Here is a 20,640-nt window from a genome sequence, read left to right on the forward strand (position 1 = left end):
GTGGCCGTACCAATGTCTTGTACAACTTCAACAAGACGTCCCAACTCCTGTATTCAATTTTCTGACCAATGAAACCAAGCATGCCGAATGCCTTCTTCACCACCCTGTCCACCTGCGAATCCACCTTCAAGGAGCTATGAACCTGTACTCCTAGATCTCTTTGTTCTATAACTCTCCCCAACGCCATACCATTGACTGAGTAGGTCCTGGCCTGATTCGATCTGCCAAAATGCATCACCTCACATTTATCTAAATTAAACTCCATCTGCCATTCGTCGGCCCACTGGCCTAATTGATCAAGATCCCGTTGCAATCCTCGATAACCTTCTTCACTATCCACTGTGCCACCAATCTTGGTATCATCTGCAAACTTACTAACCATGCCTCCTAAATTCTCATCCAAATCATTAATATAAATCACAAATAACAGTGGACCCAGCACCGATCCCTGAGGCACACCACTGGTCACAGGCCTCCAGTTTGAAAAACAACCCTCTACAACCACCCTCTGCCTTCTGTCGTCCAGCCAATTTTGAATCCAATTGGCAACCTCACCCTGGATCCCGTGAGCTTTAACCTTCTGCAACAACCTACCATGCGGTACCTTGTCAAAGGCTTTGCTAAAGTCCATGTAGACAACGTCTACTGCACTGCCCTCATCTACCTTCTTGGTCACCCCCTCAAAAAACTCAATCAAATTTGTGAGACATGATTTTCCACGCACAAAGCCATGCTGACTGCCCCGAATCAGTCCTTGCCTCTCTAAATGCTTGTAGATCCTGTCTCTCAGAATACCTTCTAGCAACTTACCTACTACAGACGTTAGGCTCACCGGTCTGTAGTTCCCAGGCTTTTCCCTGCTGCCCTTCTTAAACAAAGGCACAACATTCGCTACTCTCCAATCTTCAGGCACCTCACCTGTGGCTGCCGATGATTCAAATATCTGTTAGGGGACCCGCAATTTCCTCCCTAGCCTCCCACAACATCCTGGGATACATTTCATCAGGTCCCGGGGATTTATCTACCTTGATGCGCTTTAAGACTACCAGCACCTCCTCCTCTGTAATATGCACACTTCTCAAGACATCACTATTTATTTCCCTTAGTTTCCTAACATCCATGCCTTTCTCCACCATGAATACCGATGAGAAATATTCATTCAGGATCTCACCCAACTCTTGTGGCTCTGCACATAGATGTCCTTGTTGATCCTTAAGGCCCTACTCTGTCCCTAGTTACTCTTTTTCCCTTTATGTATCTGTAGAAGCTCTTTGGATTCTCCTTTGCATTATTTGCCAAAGCAATTTCATGTCCCCTTTTTGCCCTCCTGATTTCCCTCTTAACTCTATTTCGACAATCTCTATACTCTTCAAGGGATCCACTTGATCCCAGTTGTTTATGTACGTCATATGCCTCCTTCTTCTTTTTGACCAGAGTCTCAATATCTCGAGTCATCCAGGGTTCCCTACTTCTACCAGCCTTGCCCTTCACTCTAAAGGGAATGTGCTTACCCTGAACCATGGTTAACACATTTTTAAAAGCCTCCCATTTACCAGCCGTCCTTTTGCCTGCCAACAGTCTCCCCCAATCTATCTCTGCAAGTTCCTGTCTGATACCATCAAAATTGGCCTTGCCCCAATTAAGAATTTTAACTCTTGGGCCAGACCTATCATTCTCCATAGCTATCTTAAAACTAATGGAGTTATGGTCACTTGTCCCAAAGTGATCCCTCACTAGCACTTCTGTCACTTGCCCTTCCTAATTTCCCAAGACGAGGTCAAGTTTTGCCCCTTCTCTAGTCGGTCCATCCACATACTGAATGAGAAATTCCTCCTGAATACACTCAACACATTTCCCTCCATCCAAGCCCCTAATGCTATGGCTGTCCCAGTCAATGTTGGGAAAGTTAAAGTCCCCTACTATTACCACCCTATTTTTCTTGCAGCTATCTGTAATCTCCTGACATATTTGCTCCTCAATTTCCCGCTGACTATTTGGGGGCCTGTAGTACAGTCCTATCAAGGTGATCTCTCCCTTCTTATTTTTCAGTTCCACCCATATAGACTCAGTGGGCGAACCCTCGGATATATCCCCTCTAAGTACTGCCGTGATGTTCTCCCTAATCAAAAACGCCACTCCCCCTCCTCTCTTACCTCCTGTTCTATCCTTTCTATAGCATCTGTACCCCGGAACATTGAGCTGCCAGTCCTGCCCCTCCCTTAGCCATGTTTCAGTCATAGCTATAATATCCCAGTCCCATGTGCCCATCCATGCCCTGAGTTCATCCGCTTTGCCCGTCAGGCCCCTTGCATTGAAATAAATGCAGTTTAATGTAGACTTTCCTTGCTCTCTGCCCTGCTTTCTCTGGTCATGCTTTACACACTCTCCCTTCCTGCCTTTTGTTTCTGTCCCCACTGACTTCCTACATCGGTTCCCATCCCCCTGCCACATTAGTTTAAACCCTCCCCAACTGCACTAGCAAACACACCCCCGAGAACATTGGTTCCGGTCCCACTCAGATGCAGACCGTCCGATTTGTACAGGTCCCACCTCCCCCAGAACCGGTTCCAATGTCCCAGGAAGCTATCTTGACCATCTTTTAACCATGTTTCAGTCATGGCCACAAAATCATAGTCATTCATGATGATTTGCGCCATCAACTCATTCACCTCATTCCGTATACTACGAGTATTCAGGTAAAGTACACTTGTGCTGTTTTCTATGTCTTTGTTATGAATCCTAACACCTTGATCAGTAACTTTTCGAAAATGATTTTTCCTCTTACCCTTTCCCCGAATTTTCCTCATCTTTGAACCCATATCTCTACATAATAACCTGTCACGTAACCTGCTGCCTTGCTCTCCATTAACCATTATACTGTCCATAGCTTTACACTTCCCTTCCCCCCAACTTGCTAGTTTAAAGTCCTTGTGACCAACCTATTTATGGAGGGCATTAGCTATGAGGAGTGGTTGAATAAACTCGGTTTGTTCTCACTGGAACGACGGAGGTTGAGGGGCGACCTGATAGAGGTCTACAAAATTATGAGGGGCATAGACAGAGTGGATAGTCAGAAGCTTTTCCCCAGGGTAGAGGGGTGAATTACTAGGGGGCATAGGTTTAAGGTGAGAGGGGCAAGGTTTAAAGGAGATGTACGAGGCAAGTTTTTTTACACAGAGGGTAGTGGGTACCTGGAACTCGCTGCCAGAGGAGGTGGTGGAAGCAGGGACGATACTGACATTTAAGGGGCATCTTGACAAATACATGAATAGGATGGGAATAGAGGGATACGGACCCAGGAAGTGTAGAAGATTGTAGTTTAGTCGGGCAGCATGGTCGGCACGGGCTTGGAGGGCCGAAGGGCCTGTTCCTATGCTGTACATTTCTTTGTTCTTTGTTAACAGGTACAGCACGGGGTTAGATACAGAGTAAAGCTCTCTCTACACTGTCGCCATCAAACACTCCCAGGACAGGTACAGCACGGGGTTAGATACAGAGTTAAGCTCCCTCGACACTGTCCCCATCAAACACTCCCAGGACAGATACAGCACGGGGTTAGATACAGAGTAAAGCTCCCCCACACTGTCACCATCAAATATCCCAGGACAGGTACAGCACGGGGTTACATACAGAGTAAAGCTCCCTCTACACTGTCCCCATCAAACACTCCCTGAACAGGTACAGCATGGGGGTTAGATACAGAGTAAAGCTCCCTCTGCACTGTCCCCATCAAACACTCCCAGGACAGGTACAGCACGTGGTTAGATACAGAGTAAAGCTCCCTCTACACTGTCCCCATCAAACACTCCCAGGACAGGTACAGCACGTGGTTAGATACAGAGTAAAGCTCCCTCTACACTGTCCCCATCAAACACTCCAGGACAGGTACAGCACGTGGTTAGATACAGAGTTAAGCTCCCTCGACACTGTCCCCATCAAACACTCCCAGGACAGGTACAGCACGTGGTTAGATACAGAGTTAAGCTCCCTCGACACTGTCCCCATCAGACACTCCCAGGACAGGTACAGCACGGGGTTAGATAGAGTAAAGCTTCCTCTTTTACCCGATCAACACAGCGTTAGACACAGAGTAAAGCTTCCTCTTTTACCCGATCAACACAGCGTTAGACAGAGTAAAGCTTCCTCTTTTACCCGATCAACACAGCATTAGACACAGAGTAAAGCTTCCTCTTTTACCCGATCAACACAGCGTTAGACAGAGTAAAGCTTCCTCTTTTACCCGATCAACACAGCGTTAGACAGAGTAAAGCTTCCTCTTTTACCCGATCAACGCAGCGTTAGACAGAGTAAAGCTTCCTCTTCTACCCGATCAACACAGCGTTAGACACAGAGTAAAGCTTCCTCTTTTACCCGATCAACACAGCGTTAGACACAGAGTAAAGCTTCCTCTTTTACCCGATCAACACAGCGTTAGACAGAGTAAAACTTCCTCTTTTACCCGATCAACGCAGCGTTAGACACAGAGTAAAGCTTCCTCTTTTACCCGATCAACACAGCATTAGACACAGAGTAAAGCTTCCTCTTTTACCCGATCAACGCAGCGTTAGACACAGAGTAAAGCTTCCTCTTTTACCCGATCAACGCAGCGTTAGACACAGAGTAAAGCTGCCTCTTTTACCCGATCAACGCAGCGTTAGACAGAGTAAAGCTTCCTCTTTTACCTGGCTTCTCCGCATGAACTTTCTTTCTCCTTCGCTTTTGCTTTTTTGGTGACATATCAAATTCCCGGAGGTCCAACGTTCCCAGGGTTTCTTCCACCATTTCCAAGGAAGATGGTAAATCAGCGGGATTGACAGTCTCTCCTTCACAACCTGCTGGAGAAAAATAATGTCAGTGCTCAAAGAGTGAAAATCCAGCCCCCACACCAAAAGAGAGTTCAGCCATTCCGCTAACAGAAAAACAGGAAGAGATCAGAGCAGAAAGAGGACAAGACCGTAGAGTCCTACTCCCCGTCAGTGTGAGAGAGAGAGAGACCGTACAGTCCTACTCCCCGTCAGTGTGAGAGACCGTACAGTCCTACTCCCAGTCAGTGTGAGAGAGAGAGAGACCGTACAGTCCTACTCCCAGTCAGTGTGAGAGACCGTAGAGTCCTACTCCCCGTCAGTGTGAGAGAGAGAGAGACCGTACAGTCCTACTCCACGTCAGTGTGAGAGACCGTACAGTCCTACTCCATGTCAGTGTGAGAGACCGTACAGTCCTACTCCACGTCAGTGTGTGAGAGAGAGAGACCGTGCAGCCCTACTCCCCGTCAGTGTGAGAGAGAGAGACCGTACAGTCCTACTTCCCCGTAAGTGTGTGAGAGAGAGAGACCGTACAGTCCTACTCCCCGTCAGTGTGTGAGAGAGAGACCGTACAGCCCTACTCCCCGTCAGTGTGTGAGAGAGAGACCGTACAGTCCTACTCCCCGTCAGTGTGAGAGAGAGACCGTACAGTCCTACTCCACGTCAGTGTGTGAGAGAGAGACCGTACAGTCCTACTCCCCGTCAGTGTGTGAGAGAGAGACCGTAGAGTCCTACTCCCCGTCAGTGTGAGAGAGAGACCGTACAGTCCTACTCCTCGTCAGTCTGTGAGAGAGAGACCATACAGTCCTACTCCCCGTCAGTGTGAGAGAGAGAGACCGTACAGTCTCTCTGGGGCAGCACGGTAGCCTTGTGGATAGCACAATTGCTTCACAGCTCCAGGGTCCCAGGTTCGATTCTGGCTTGGGTCACTGTCTGTGCGGAGTCTGCACATCCTCCCCGTGTGTGCGTGGGTTTCCTCCGGGTGCTCCGGTTTCCTCCCACAGTCCAAAGATGTGCAGGTTAGGTGGATTGGCCATGATAAATTGCCCTTAGTGTCCAAAATTACCCTTAGTGTTGGGTGGGGTTATTGGGTTATGGGGATAGGGTGGCAGTGTTGACCTTGGGTAGGGTGCTCTTTCCAAGAGCCGGTGCCGACTCGATGGGCCGAATGGCCTCCTTCTGCACTGTAAATTCTATGACTATGACCGTACAGTCCTACTCCTCGTCAGTCTGTGAGAGAGAGACCATACAGTCCTACTCCCCGTCAGTGTGAGAGAGAGACCGTACGGCCCTACTCCCCGTCAGTGTGAGAGACCGTACAGTCCTACTCCTCGTCAGTCTGTGAGAGAGAGACCGTAGAGTCCTACTCCCCGTCAGTGTGAGAGAGAGACCGTACAGTCCTACTCCTCATCAGTCTGTGAGAGAGAGACCATACAGTCCTACTCCCCGTCAGTGTGTGTGAGAGAGACTGTACAGTCCTACTCCCCGTCAGCGTGAGAGAGAGAGAGACCGTACAGTCCTACTCCCCGTCAGTGTGTGAGAGAGAGAGACCGTACAGTCCTACTCCCCGTCAGTGTGAGAGAGAGACCGTACAGTCCTACTCCCCGTCAGTGTGAGAGAGAGACCGTACAGTCCTACTCCCCGTCAGTGTGTGTGAGAGACCGTACAGTCCTACTCCCCGTCAGTGTGAGAGAGAGACCGTACAGTCCTACTCCCCGCCAGTGTGTGAGAGAGACCGTACAGTCCTACTCCCCGTCAGTGTGTGAGAGACCGTACAGTCCTACTCCCCGTCAGTGCGAGAGAGAGACCGTAGAGTCCTACTCCCCGTCAGTGTGAGAGAGACCCCGTACAGTCCTACTCCCCGTCAGTGTGTGAGAGAGAGACCGTAGAGTCCGACTCCCAGTCAGTCTGAGAGAGAGACCGTACAGTCCTACTCCCCGTCAGTGTGAGAGAGAGAGACCGTAGAGTCCTACTCCCCGTCAGCGTGTGAGAGAGAGAGACCGTAGCGTCCTACTCCCCGTCAGTGTGTGAGAGAGAGACCGTACAGTCCTACTCCCCGTCAGTGTGTGAGAGAGAGACCGTAGAGTCCTACTCCCCGTCAGTGTGTGGGAGAGAGACCGTACAGTCCTACACCCCGTCAATGTGTGAGAGAGAGAGACCATACAGTCCTACTCCCCGTCAGTGTGTGAGAGAGAGAGAGAGACCGTACAGTCCTACTCCCCTTCAGTGTGTGTGAGACAGACCGTAAAGTCCTACTCCCCGTCAGTGTGTGAGAGAGAGAGACCGTACAGTCCTACCTCCGTCAGTGTGTGAGAGAGATCGTACAGTCCTACTCCCCGTCAGTGTGTGAGAGAGAGAGACCGTACAGTCCTACTCACCATCAGTGTGTGTGAGAGATCGTAGTCCTACTCCCCGTCAGTGTGTGAGAGAGAGAGACCGTACGGTCCTACTCCCCGTCAGTGTGAGAGACCGTACAGTCCTACTCCCCGTCAGTGTGTGAGAGAGACCGTACAGTCCTACTCCCCGTCAGTGTGAGAGAGAGACCGTAGAGTCCTACTCCCCGTCAGTGTGAGAGAGAGACCGTAGAGTCCTACTCCCCGTCAGTGTGAGAGGGAGACCGTACAGTCCTACTCCCCGTCAGTGTGTGAGAGAGACCGTACAGCCCTACTCCCCGTCAGTGTGAGAGAGAGAGAGAGAGACCGTACAGTCCTACTCCCCGTTAGTGTGTGAGAGAGAGAGACCGTACAGTCCTACTCCCCGTCAGTGTGAGAGACCGTACAGTCCTACTCCCCGTCAGTGTGAGAGAGAGACCGTAGAGTCCTACTCCCCGTCAGTGTGAGAGAGACCGTACAGTCCTACTCCGCGTCAGTGTGTGAGAGAGAGACCGTAGAGACCGACTCCCCGTCAGGGTGAGAGAGAGGTCGTACAGTCCTACTCCCCGTCAGTGTGAGAGACCGTAAAGTCCTCCTCCCCGTCAGTGTGTGAGAGAGAGACCGTACAGTCCTCTCCCCGTCACTGTGTGAGAGAGACCGTACAGTCCTCTCCCCGTCACTGTGTGAGAGAGACCGTACAGTCCTACTCCCCGTCAGTGTGAGAGAGAGAGAGACCGTACAGTCCTACTCCCCGTCAGTGTGTGAGAGAGAGACCGTAGAGTCCTACTCCCCGTCAGTGTGTGAGAGAGAGACCGTAGAGTCCTACTCCCCGTCAGAGTGTAGGAGTACAGTCCTACTCCCAGTCAGTGTGAGAGAGAGAGAGACCGTAGAGTCCTACTCCCCGTCAGTGTGTGAGAGAGAGACCGTAGAGACTGACTCCCCGTCAGTGTGAGAGAGGGGCCGTACAGTCCTACTCCCCGTCAGTGTGAGAGAGAGACCGTACAGTCCTACTCCCCGTCAGTGTGTGAGAGAGAGACCATACAGTCCTACTCCCCGTCAGTGTGAGAGAGAGAGAGAGAGACCGTACAGTCCTACTCCCCGTTAGTGTGTGAGAGAGAGAGACCGTACAGTCCTACTCCCCGTCAGTGTGAGAGACCGTACAGTCCTACTCCCCGTCAGTGTGTGAGAGAGACCGTAGAGTCCTACTCCCCGTCAGTGTGAGAGAGAGACCGTACAGTCCTACTCCGCGTCAGTGTGTGAGAGAGAGACCGTAGAGTCCGACTCCCAGTCAGTGTGAGAGAGAGAGAGACCGTACAGTTCTACTCCCCGTCACTGTGTGAGAGAGACCGGACAGTCCTACTCCCAGTCAGTGTGAGAGAGAGAGACCGTAGAGTCCTACTCCCCGTCAGTGTGAGAGACCGTACAGTCCTCCTCTCCGTCAGTGTGAGAGAGAGACCGTACAGTCCTACTCCCCGTCAGTGTGTGAGAGAGACCGTACAGTCCTACTCCCCGGCAGTGTGTGAGAGAGAGAGACCGTACAGTCCTACTCCCCGTCAGTGTGAGAGAGAGAGAGACCGTACAGTCCTACTCCCCGTCAGTGTGAGAGAGAGACCGTACAGTCCTACTCCCAGTCAGTGTGTGAGAGAGAGACCGTATAGTCCTACTCCCCGGCAGTGTGAGAGAGAGACCGTACAGTCCTACTCCCCGGCAGTGTGAGAGACCGTACAGTCCTACTCCCCGTCAGTGTGTGAGAGAGAGACCGTACAGTCCTACTCCCCGTCAGTGTGTGAGAGAGAGAGACCGTACAGCCCTACTCCCCGTCAGTGTGTGAGAGAGAGACCGTACAGTCCTACTCCCCGTCAGTGTCAGAGAGAGACCGTACAGTCCTACTCCTCGTCAGTGTGTGAGAGAGAGACCGTACAGTCCTACTCCCCGTCAGTGTGTGTGAGAGAGACTGTACAGTCCTACTCCCCGTCAGCGTGAGAGAGAGAGAGACCGTACAGTCCTACTCCCCGTCAGTGTGAGAGACCGTACAGTCCTACTCCCTGTCAGTGTGTGTGAGAGAGACTGTACAGTCCTACTCCCCGTCAGCGTGTGAGAGAGAGAGACCGTACAGTCCTACTCCCCGTCAGTGTGTGAGAGAGAGAGACGGTACAGTCCTACTCCCCGTCACTGTGAGAGACCGTACAGTCCTACTCCCCGTCAGTGTGTGTGAGAGAGACCGTACAGTCCTACTCCCCGTCAGTGTGACAGAGAGACCGTACAGTCCTACTCCCCGTCAGTGTGAGAGAGACAGACCGTACAGTCCTACTCCCCGTCAGTGTGAGAGAGAGAGACCGTACAGTCCTACTCCCCGTCAGGGTGTGAGAGAGAGAGACAATACAGTCCTACTCCCTGTCAGTGTGTGAGAGAGAGAGACCGTACAGTCCTACTCCCCGTCAGTGTAAGATAGCGAGAGACCGTACAGTCCTACTCCCCGTCAGTGTGTGAGAGAGACCGTACAGTCCTACTCCCCGTCAGTGTGAGGGTGAGACCGTACAGTTCAACCCCCGTCAGTGTGTGTAAGAGAGACCGTACAGCCCAACTCCCCATCAGTGTGTGTGAGAGAGATCGTACAGTCTTACTCCCCGTCAGTGTGTGTGAGAGAGAGACTGTACAGCCCTACTCCCCGTCAGTGTGTGTGAGAGAGAGAGACCGTACAGTCCTACTCACCATCAGTGTGTGTGAGAGAGAGAGAGAGAGACCGTACAGTCCTACTCCCCGTCAGTGTGATAGAGAGAGACCGTAGAGTCCTACTCCCCGTCAGTGTGTGAGAGAGAGATCGTACAGTCCTACTCCCCGGCAGTGTGAGAGAGAGACCGTACAGTCCTACTCCCCGGCAGTGTGAGTGACCGTACAGTCCTACTCCCCGTCAGTGTGTGAGAGAGAGACCGTACAGTCCTACTCCCCGTCAGTGTGTGAGAGAGAGAGACCGTACAGCCCTACTCCCCGTCAGTGTGTGAGAGAGAGACCGTACAGTTCTACTCCCCGTCAGTGTCAGAGAGAGACCGTACAGTCCTACTCCCCGTCAGTGTGTGAGAGAGAGACTGTACAGTGCTACTCCCCGTCAGCGTGAGAGAGAGACCGTACAGTCCTACTCCCCGTCAGTGTGAGAGACCGTACAGTCCTACTCCCTGTCAGTGTGTGTGAGAGAGACCGTACAGTCCTACTCCACGTCACTGTGAGAGACCGTACAGTCCTACTCCCCGTCAGTGTGTGTGAGAGAGACCGTACAGTCCTACTCCCCGTCAGTGTGAGAGAGAGACCGTACAGTCCTACTCCCCGTCAGTGTGAGAGAGACCGTACAGTCCTACTCCCCGTCAGTGTGAGAGAGAGAGACCGTAGAGTCCTACTCCCCGTCAGTGTGTGAGAGAGAGACCGTACAGTCCTACTCCCCGTCAGTGTGAGAGAGGGAGAGAGACCATACAGTCCTACTCCCTGTCTGTGTGTGTGAGAGAGACCGTACAGTCCTACTCCCCGTCAGTGTGAGAGAGAGACCGTACAGTCCTACTCCCCGTCAGTGTGAGAGAGAGAGAGAGACCGTACAGTCCTTCTCCCCGTCAGTGTGTGAGAGAGACCGTACAGTCGTACTCACTGTCAGTGAGAGAGACCGTACAGCCCTATTCGCTGTCAGTGTGTGTGTGAGAGACCGTACAGTCCTACTCTTCGTCACTGTGTGTGTGAGATCGTAGTCCTACACCCGTCAGTGTGTGTGAGAGACACCGTACAGTCCTACTCCCCGGCAGTGTGTGAGAGACCGTACAGTCCTACTCCCCATCAGTGTACAAAGAACAAAGAACAAAGAAATGTACAGCACAGGAACAGGCCCTTCGGCCCTCCAAGCCCGTGCCGACCATACTGCCCGACTAAACTACAATCTTCTACACTTCCTGGGTCCGTATCCTTCTATTCCCATCCTATTCATATATTTGTCAAGATGCCCCTTAAATGTCCCTATCGTCCCTGCCTCCACTACCTCCTCCGGTAGTGAGTTCCAGGCACCCACTACCCTCTGCGTAAAAAACTTGCCTCGTACATCTACTCTAAACTTTGCCCCTCTCACCTTAAACCTATGCCCCCTAGTAATTGACCCCTCTACCCTGGGGAAAAGCCTCTGACTATCCACTCTGTCTATGCCCCTCATAATTTTGTATACCTCTATCAGGTCGCCCCTCAACCTCCTTCGTTCCAGTGAGAACAAACCGAGTTTATTCAATCGCTCCTCATAGCTTATGCCCTCCATACCAGGCAACATTCTGGTAAATCTCTTCTGCACCCTCTCTAAAGCCTCCACATCCTTCTGGTAGTGTGGCGACCAGAATTGAACACTATACTCCAAATGTGGCCTAACTAAGGTTCTATACAGCTGCAACATGACTTGCCAATTCTTATACTCAATGCCCCGGCCAATGAAGGCAAGCATGCCGTATGCCTTCTTGACTACCTTCTCCACCTGTGTAGCCCCTTTCAGTGATCTGTGGACCTGTACTCCTAGATCTCTTTGACTTTCAATACTCTTGAGGGTTCTACCATTCACTGTATATTCCCTACCTGCATTAGCCCTTCCAAAATGCATTACCTCACATTTGTCCAGGTTAAACTCCATATGCCATCTCTCCGCCCAAGTCTCCAGACAATCTAAATCCTGCTGTATCCTCAGACAGTCCTCATCGCTATCCGCAATTCCACCAACCTTTGTGTCGTCTGCAAACTTACTAATCAGACCAGTTACATTTTCCTCCAAATCATTTATATATACTACAAAGAGCAAAGGTCCCAGCACTGATCCCTGTGGAACACCACTGGTCACAGCCCTCCAATTAGAAAAGCATCCCTCCATTGCTACCCTCTGCCTTCTATGGCCTAGCCAGTTCTGTATCCACCTTGCCAGTTCACCCCTGATCCCGTGTGACTTCACCTTTTGTACTAGTCTACCATGAGGGACCTTGTCAAAGGCCTTACTGAAGTCCATATAGACAACATCTACTGCCCTACCTGCATCAATCATCTTAGTGACCTCCTCGAAAAACTCTATCAAGTTAGTGAGACACGACCTCCCCTTCACAAAACCGTGCTGCCTCTCACTAATACGTCCATTTGCTTCCAAATGGGAGTAGATCCTGTCTCGAAGAATTCTCTCCAGTAATTTCCCTACCACTGAAGTAAGGCTCACCGGCCTGTAGTTCCCGGGATTATTCCTGCCACCCTTCTTAAACAGAGGAACAACATTTGCTATTCTCCAGTCCTCCGGGACATCCCCTGAAGACAGCGAGGATCCAAAGATTTCTGTCAAGGCCTCAGCAATTTCCTCTCCAGCCTCCTTCAGTATTCTGGGGTAGATCCCATCCGGCCCTGGAGACTTATCTACCTTAATATTTTTTAAGACACCCAACACCTTGTCTTTTTGGATCACAATGTGACCCAGGCTATCTACACCCCCTTCTCCAGACTCAACATCTACCAATTCCTTCTCTTTGGTGAATACTGATGCAAAGTATTCATTTAGTACCTCGCCCATTTCCTCTGGCTCCACACATAGATTCCCTTGCCTATCCTTCAGTGGGCCAACCCTTTCCCTGGCTACCCTCTTGCTTTTTATGTAAGTGTAAAAAGCCTTGGGATTTTCCTTAACCCTATTTGCCAATGACTTTTCATGACCCCTTCTAGCCCTCCTGACTCCTTGCTTAAGTTCCTTCCTACTTTCCTTATATGCCACACAGGCTTCGTCTGTTCCCAGCCTTTTAGCCCTGACAAATGCCTCCTTTTTCTTTTTGACGAGGCCTACAATATCACTCGTCATCCAAGGTTCCCGAAAATATGTATGTGAGAGAGATCGTACAGTCCTACTCCCCGTCAGTGTGTGTGAGAGAGAGAGACCGTACAGCCCTACTCCCCATCAGTGTGTGTGAGAGAGATCGTACAGTCCTACTCCCCGTCAGTGTGTGTGTGAGAGAGACTGTACAGCCCGACTCCCCGTCAGTGTGTGTGAGAGAGAGAGACCGTACAGTCCTACTCCCCGTCAGTGTGTGTTTGAGATCGTAGTCCTACTCCCCGTCAGTGTGTGTGTGAGAGAGACTGTACAGCCCGACTCCCCGTCAGTGTGTGTGTGAGAGAGAGACCGTACAGTCCTACTCCCCGTCAGCGTGTGAGAGAGAGAGACCGTACAGTCCTACTCCCCGTCAATGTGAGAGAGAGACCGTACAGTCCTACTCCCCGTCAGTGTGTGAGAGAGACCGTACAGTCCTACTCCCCGTCAGTGTGTGAGAGAGACCGTACAGTCCTACTCCCCGTCAGTGTGAGAAAGAGACCGTACAGTCCTACTCCCCGTCAGTGTGAGAGACCGTACAGTCCTACTCCCCGTCAATGTGAAAGAGAGACCGTACAGTCCTACTCCCCGTCAGTGTGTGAGAGAGACCGTACAGTCCTACTCCCCGTCAGTGTGTGATAGAGAGACCGTGCAGTCCTACTCCCCGTCAGTGTGAGAGAGACCGTACAGTCCTACTGCCCGTCAGTGTGTGAGAGAGAGACCGTAGAGTCCGACTCCCCGTCAGTGTGTGAGAGAGAGACCGTACAGTCCTACTCCCCGTCAGTGTGAGAGAGACCGTACAGTCCTACTCCCCGTCAGTGTGAGAGAGAGACCGTACAGTCCTACTCCCCGTCAGTGTGTGAGAGAGACCGTACAGTCCTACTCCCCGTCAGTGTGTGAGAGAGACCGTACAGTCCTACTCCCCGTCAGTGTGAGAGAGAGACCGTACAGTCCTACTCCCCGTCAGTGTGTGAGAGAGAGACTGTACAGTCCTACTCCCCGTCAGTGTGAGAGAGAGAGAGAGACCGTACAGTCCTACTCCCCATCAGTGTGTGAGAGAGAGAGACCGTACAGTCCTACTCCCCGTCAGTGTGTGAGAGAGAGAGACCATACAGTCCTACTCCCCGTCAGTGTGTGATAGAGAGACCGTGCAGTCCTACTCCCCGTCAGTGTGAGAGACCGTACAGTCCTACTCCCCGTCAGTGTGTGATAGAGAGACCGTACAGTCCTACTCCCCGTCAGTGTGAGAGAGAGACCGTACAGTCCTACTCCCCGTCAGTGTGTGAGAGAGATCGTACAGTCCTACTCCCCGTCAGTGTGAGAGAGAGACCGTACAGTCCTACTCCCCGTCAGTGTGAGAGAGACCGTACAGTCCTACTCCCCGTCAGTGTGTGAGAGAGACCGTACAGTCCTACTCCCCGTCAGTGTGTGAGAGAGAGAGACCGTACAGCCCTACTCCCCGTCAGTGTGAGAGAGAGAGACCGTACAGTCCTACTCCCCGTCAGTGTGAGAGAGAGAGAGAGAGAGAGACCGTACAGTCCTTCTCCCCATCAGTGTGAGAGAGAGACCGTACAGTCCTACTCCCCGCCAGTGTGTGAGAGAGACCGTACAGTCCTACTCCCCGTCAGTGTGTGTGATAGAGAGACCGTACAGTCCTACTCCCCGTCAGTGTGAGAGAGAGACCGTACAGTCCTACTCCCCGTCAGTGTGAGAGAGAGACCATACCGTCCTACTCCCAGTCAGTGTGAGAGAGAGACCGTACAGCCCTACTCCCCGTCAGTGTGTGTGCGAGAGAGACCGTACAGTCCTACTCCCCGTCAGTGTGTGTGCGAGAGAGACCGTACAGTCCTACGCCCCGTCAGTGTGAGAGAGACCGTACAGTCCTACTCCCCGTCAGTGTGTGTGTGAGATCGTAGTCCTACCCCCGTCAGTGTGTGAGAGAGAGACCGTACAGTCCTACTCCCCGTCAGTGTGTGTGCGAGAGAGACCGTACAGTCCTACGCCCCGTCAGTGTGAGAGAGACCGTACAGTCCTACTCCCCGTCAGTGTGTGTGTGAGATCGTAGTCCTACCCCCGTCAGTGTGTGAGAGAGAGACCGTACAGTCCTACTCCCCGTCAGTGTGAGAGAGAGACCATACCATCCTACTCCCAGTCAGTGTGAGAGAGAGACCGTACAGCCCTACTCCCCGTCAGTGTGTGTGCGAGAGAGACCGTACAGTCCTACGCCCCGTCAGTGTGAGAGAGACCGTACAGTCCTACTCCCCGTCAGTGTGAGAGAGAGACCGTACAGTCCTACTCCCCGTCAGTGTGAGAGAGAGAGAGACCGTACAGTCCTACTCCCCGTCAGTGTGTGAGAGAGAGAGACCGTACAGTCCTACGCCCCGTCAGTGAGAGAGAGACCGTACAGTCCTACTCCCCGTCAGTGTGAGAGAGAGACCGTACAGTCCTACTCCCCGTCAGTGTGTGTGAGACAGATCGTACAGTCCTACTCCCCGTCAGTGTGAGAGAGAGACCGTACAGTCCTACTCCCCGTCAGTGTGAGAGAGACCGTACAGTCCTACTCCCCGTCAGTGTGAGAGAGACCGTACAGTCCTACTCCCCGTCAGTGTGAGAGAGAGACCGTACAGTCCTACTCCCCGTCAGTGTGTGAGAGAGACCGTACAGTCCTACTCCCCGTCTGTGTGTGAGAGAGACCTTACAGTCCTACTCCCCGTCAGTGTGTGAGAGAGACCGTACAGTCCTACTCCCCGTCAGTGTGAGAGACCGTACAGTCCTACTCCCCGTCAGTGTGTGAGAGAGAGACTGTACAGTCCTACTCCCCGTCAGTGTGAGAGAGAGAGAGACCGTACAGTCCTACTCCCCATCAGTGTGTGAGAGAGAGAGACCGTACAGTCCTACTCCCCGTCAGTGTGTGAGAGAGAGAGACCATACAGTCCTACTCCCCGTCAGTGTGTGATAGAGAGACCGTGCAGTCCTACTCCCCGTCAGTGTGAGAGAGACCGTACAGTCCTACTCCCCGTCAGTGTGTGTGATAGAGAGACCGTACAGTCCTACTCCCCGTCAGTGTGAGAGAGAGACCGTACAGTCCTACTCCCAGTCAGTGTGAGAGAGAGACCATACCGTCCTACTCCCAGTCAGTGTGAGAGAGAGACCGTACAGCCCTACTCCCCGTCAGTGTGTGTGCGAGAGAGACCGTACAGTCCTACGCCCCGTCAGTGTGAGAGAGACCGTACAGTCCTACTCCCCGTCAGTGTGAGAGAGAGACCGTACAGTCCTACTCCCCGTCAGTGTGAGAGAGAGAGAGACCGTACAGTCCTACTCCCCGTCAGTGTGTGAGAGAGAGAGACCGTACAGTCCTACGCCCCGTCAGTGAGAGAGAGACCGTACAGTCCTACTCCCAGTCAGTGTGAGAGAGAGACCGTACAGTCCTACTCCCCGTCAGTGTGTGTGAGAGAGATCGTACAGTCCTACTCCCCGTCAGTGTGAGAGAGAGACCGTACAGTCCTACTCCCCGTCAGTGTGAGAGAGACCGTACAGTCCTACTCCCCGTCAGTGTGTGAGAGAGACCGTACAGTCCTACTCCCCGTCAGTGTGTGAGAGAGAGAGACCGTACAGCCCTACTCCCCGTCAGTGTGAGAGAGAGAGACCGTACAGTCCTACTCCCCGTCAGTGTGAGAGAGAGAGAGAGAGAGAGACCGTACAGTCCTTCTCCCCATCAGTGTGAGAGAGAGACCGTACAGTCCTACTCCCCGCCAGTGTGTGAGAGAGACCGTACAGTCCTACTCCCCGTCAGTGTGTGAGAGAGAGAGACCATACAGTCCTACTCCCCGTCAGTGTGTGATAGAGAGACCGTGCAGTCCTACTCCCCGTCAGTGTGAGAGACCGTACAGTCCTACTCCCCGTCAGTGTGTGTGATAGAGAGACCGTACAGTCCTACTCCCCGTCAGTGTGAGAGAGAGACCATACCGTCCTACTCCCAGTCAGTGTGAGAGAGAGACCGTACAGCCCTACTCCCCGTTAGTGTGTGTGCGAGAGAGACCGTACAGTCCTACGCCCCGTCAGTGTGAGAGAGACCGTACAGTCCTACTCCCCGTCAGTGTGAGAGAGAGACCGTACAGTCCTACTCCCCGTCAGTGTGAGAGAGAGAGAGACCGTACAGTCCTACTCCCCGTCAGTGTGTGAGAGAGAGAGACCGTACAGTCCTACGCCCCGTCAGTGAGAGAGAGACCGTACAGTCCTACTCCCCGTCAGTGTGAGAGAGAGACCGTACAGTCCTACTCCCCGTCAGTGTGTTTGAGAGAGATCGTACAGTCCTACTCCCCGTCAGTGTGAGAGAGAGACCGTACAGTCCTACTCCCCGTCAGTGTGAGAGAGACCGTACAGTCCTACTCCCCGTCAGTGTGTGAGAGAGACCGTACAGTCCTACTCCCCGTCAGTGTGTGAGAGAGAGAGACCGTACAGCCCTACTCCCCGTCAGTGTGAGAGAGAGAGACCGTACAGTCCTACTCCCAGTCAGTGTGAGAGAGAGAGAGAGAGAGAGACCGTACAGTCCTTCTCCCCGTCAGTGTGTGTGAGAGACCGTACAGTCCTACTCACTGTCAGTGAGAGAGATTGTACAGCCCTATTCGCTGTCAGTGTGTGTGTGAGAGACCGTACAGTCCTACTCCCCGTCAGTGTGTGTGTGAGATCGTAGTCCTACCCCCGTCAGTGTGTGTGAGAGAGACCGTACAGTCCTACTCCCCGTCAGTGTGAGAGTGAGACCATACCGTCCTACTCCCCGTCAGTGTGAGAGAGAGACCGTACAGCCCTACTCCCCGTCAGTGTGTGTGCGAGAGAGACCGTACAGTCCTACTCCCCGTCAGTGTGTGTGCGAGAGAGACCGTACAGTCCTACGCCCCGTCAGTGTGAGAGAGACCGTACAGTCCTACTCCCCGTCAGTGTGTGTGTGAGATCGTAGTCCTACCCCCGTCAGTGTGTGTGAGAGACACCGTACAGCCCTACTCCCCGTCAGTGTGTGTGAGAGATCGTACAGTCCTACTCCCCGTCAGCGTGAGAGAGAGATTGTACAGCCCTATTCGCTGTCAGTGTGTGTGAGAGAGAGAGAGAGATCCAAATTTATCTCGGCCCTGCATCCTCCACATGGCAGAATATCTTCCCAATTCAAATAAAAACATAACCCTGAAAAAACCTTGTTGCCCTGGCAGTATCTGCGGAGAGACGATTAGAATCATCTCTCTCGGTGCTGAGTTTTACCTTTACAAAGTGGAAGGACAGGGCAGGATGGGTCCGTTATGGTTGCTCACCCGGGATTCGTTTTTTAAACAAGTCCTTAAATTCACCTTGGAACTGTTCACAAGCAGACCTCTTGAAAAGCCTCGAGATTCTCCTTGACTAGGTTTTCTGAAGACATTTCCTGGTCCCCTTTAACCCTCCTAATTCCATGTTTAAATTCCTCCCTACTATCAGTGTGCTCCTCAAGGGCTCTGTCAGTGTTTAGATGCCGAGACCTATCGCCTGCTTCCTTTTCCCTTTTGACGAAGTTTACAATTTCCCTCGTCACCATGGCTCCCGAATCCTGCCATTCCTGTCCTTCATTTTTGTGGGGACATGTCTGTGATGGTGTCGGCAGTGATGGCGACGGCAGTGATGGTGACGGCAGTGATGGTGTCGGCAGTGATGGTGACGGCAGTCATGGTGTCGGCAGTGATGGTGTCGGCAGTGATGGTGTCGGCAGTGATGGTGACGGCAGTGATGGTGACGGCAGTGATGGTGACGGCAGTGATGGTGTCGGCAGTGATGGTGACGGCAGTGATGGTGACGGCAGTGATGGTGACGGCAGTGATGGTGTCGGCAGTGATGGTGACGGCAGTGATGGTGTCGGCAGTGATGGTGACGGCAGTGATGGTGTCGGCAGTGATGGTGTCGGCAGTGATGGTGACGGCAGTGATGGTGTCGGCAGTGATGGTGTCGGCAGTGATGGTGTCGGCAGTGATGGTGTCGGCAGTGATGGTGACGGCAGTGATGGTGACGGCAGTGATGGTGACGGCAGTGATGGTGTCGGCAGTGATGGTGACGGCAGTGATGGTGTCGGCAGTGATGGCGACGGCAGTGATGGTGTCGGCAGTGATGGTGTCGGCAGTGATGGTGACGGCAGTGATGGTGACGGCAGTGATGGTGACGGCAGTGATGGCGACGGCAGTGATGGTGTCGGCAGTGATGGCGATGGCAGTGATGGTGACGGCAGTGATGGTGACGGCAGTGATGGTGACGGCAGTGATGGTGACGGCAGTGATGGTGACGGCAGTGATGGCGACGGCAGTGATGGTGTCGGCAGTGATGGTGACGGCAGTGATGGCGACGGCAGTGATGGCGACGGCAGTGATGGTGACGGCAGTGATGGCGACGGCAGTGATGGCGACGGCAGTGATGGCGACGGCAGTGATGGCGACGGCAGTGATGGCGACGGCAGTGATGGCGACGGCAGTGATGGCGTCGGCAGTGATGGTGACGGCAGTGATGGCGACGGCAGTGATGGCGACGGCAGTGATGGCGACGGCAGTGATGGCGACGGCAGTGATGGTGTCGGCAGTGATGGTGACGGCAGTGATGGTGACGGCAGTGATGGTGACGGCAGTGATGGCGACGGCAGTGATGGCGACGGCAGTGATGGTGACGGCAGTGATGGTGACGGCAGTGATGGTGACGGCAGTGATGGCGACGGCAGTGATGGCGACGGCAGTGATGGTGTCGGCAGTGATGGTGTCGGCAGTGATGGTGTCGACAGTGATGGTGTCGGCAGTGATGGTGTCGGCAGTGATGGTGTCGGCAGTGATGGTGTCGGCAGTGATGGTGACGGCAGTGATGGTGACGGCAGTGATGGCGACGGCAGTGATGGTGTCGGCAGTGATGGTGTCGGCAGTGATGGTGTCGGCAGTGATGGTGTCGGCAGTGATGGTGTCGGCAGTGATGGTGACGGCAGTGATGGTGACGGCAGTGATGGCGACGGCAGTGATGGTGTCGGCAGTGATGGTGTCGGCAGTGATGGTGACGGCAGTGATGGTGACGGCAGTGATGGTGACGGCAGTGATGGCGACGGCAGTGATGGTGTCGGCAGTGATGGCGATGACGGCAGTGATGGTGACGGCAGTGATGGTGACGGCAGTGATGGTGACGGCAGTGATGGTGACGGCAGTGATGGCGACGGCAGTGATGGTGTCGGCAGTGATGGTGACGGCAGTGATGGCGACGGCAGTGATGGCGACGGCAGTGATGGCGACGGCAGTGATGGCGACGGCAGTGATGGCGTCGGCAGTGATGGTGTCGGCAGTGATGGTGACGGCAGTGATGGCGACGGCAGTGATGGCGACGGCAGTGATGGCGACGGCAGTGATGGCGACGGCAGTGATGGTGACGGCAGTGATGGTGACGGCAGTGATGGTGACGGCAGTGATGGCGACGGCAGTGATGGCGACGGCAGTGATGGTGACGGCAGTGATGGTGACGGCAGTGATGGTGACGGCAGTGATGGCGACGGCAGTGATGGCGACGGCAGTGATGGTGTCGGCAGTGATGGTGTCGGCAGTGATGGTGTCGGCAGTGATGGTGACGGCAGTGATGGTGT

At 53.2% G+C, this 20,640-nt stretch overlaps 1 protein-coding gene across 2 annotated transcripts in view; it reads right to left on the minus strand.

Annotated features, from left to right (window-relative positions):
- Positions 1 to 20,640, minus strand: part of LOC140385826 (tRNA endonuclease ANKZF1-like) — a 118,335-nt gene that overhangs the window by 87,387 nt on the left and 10,308 nt on the right. The window contains exon 5 of one of the 2 annotated variants that reach the window (XM_072468402.1): positions 4,683 to 4,832. In XM_072468402.1, the coding sequence (XP_072324503.1) occupies positions 4,683 to 4,832 (150 nt within the window). Of the gene's footprint in view, positions 1 to 4,682; positions 4,836 to 20,640 lie in introns of both variants that reach the window. The other variant, XM_072468393.1, reaches the window with a different exon arrangement.

Source organism: Scyliorhinus torazame, chromosome 2 (genome assembly GCF_047496885.1).
Source record: "Scyliorhinus torazame isolate Kashiwa2021f chromosome 2, sScyTor2.1, whole genome shotgun sequence".
Lineage (NCBI taxonomy): Eukaryota > Metazoa > Chordata > Chondrichthyes > Carcharhiniformes > Scyliorhinidae > Scyliorhinus > Scyliorhinus torazame.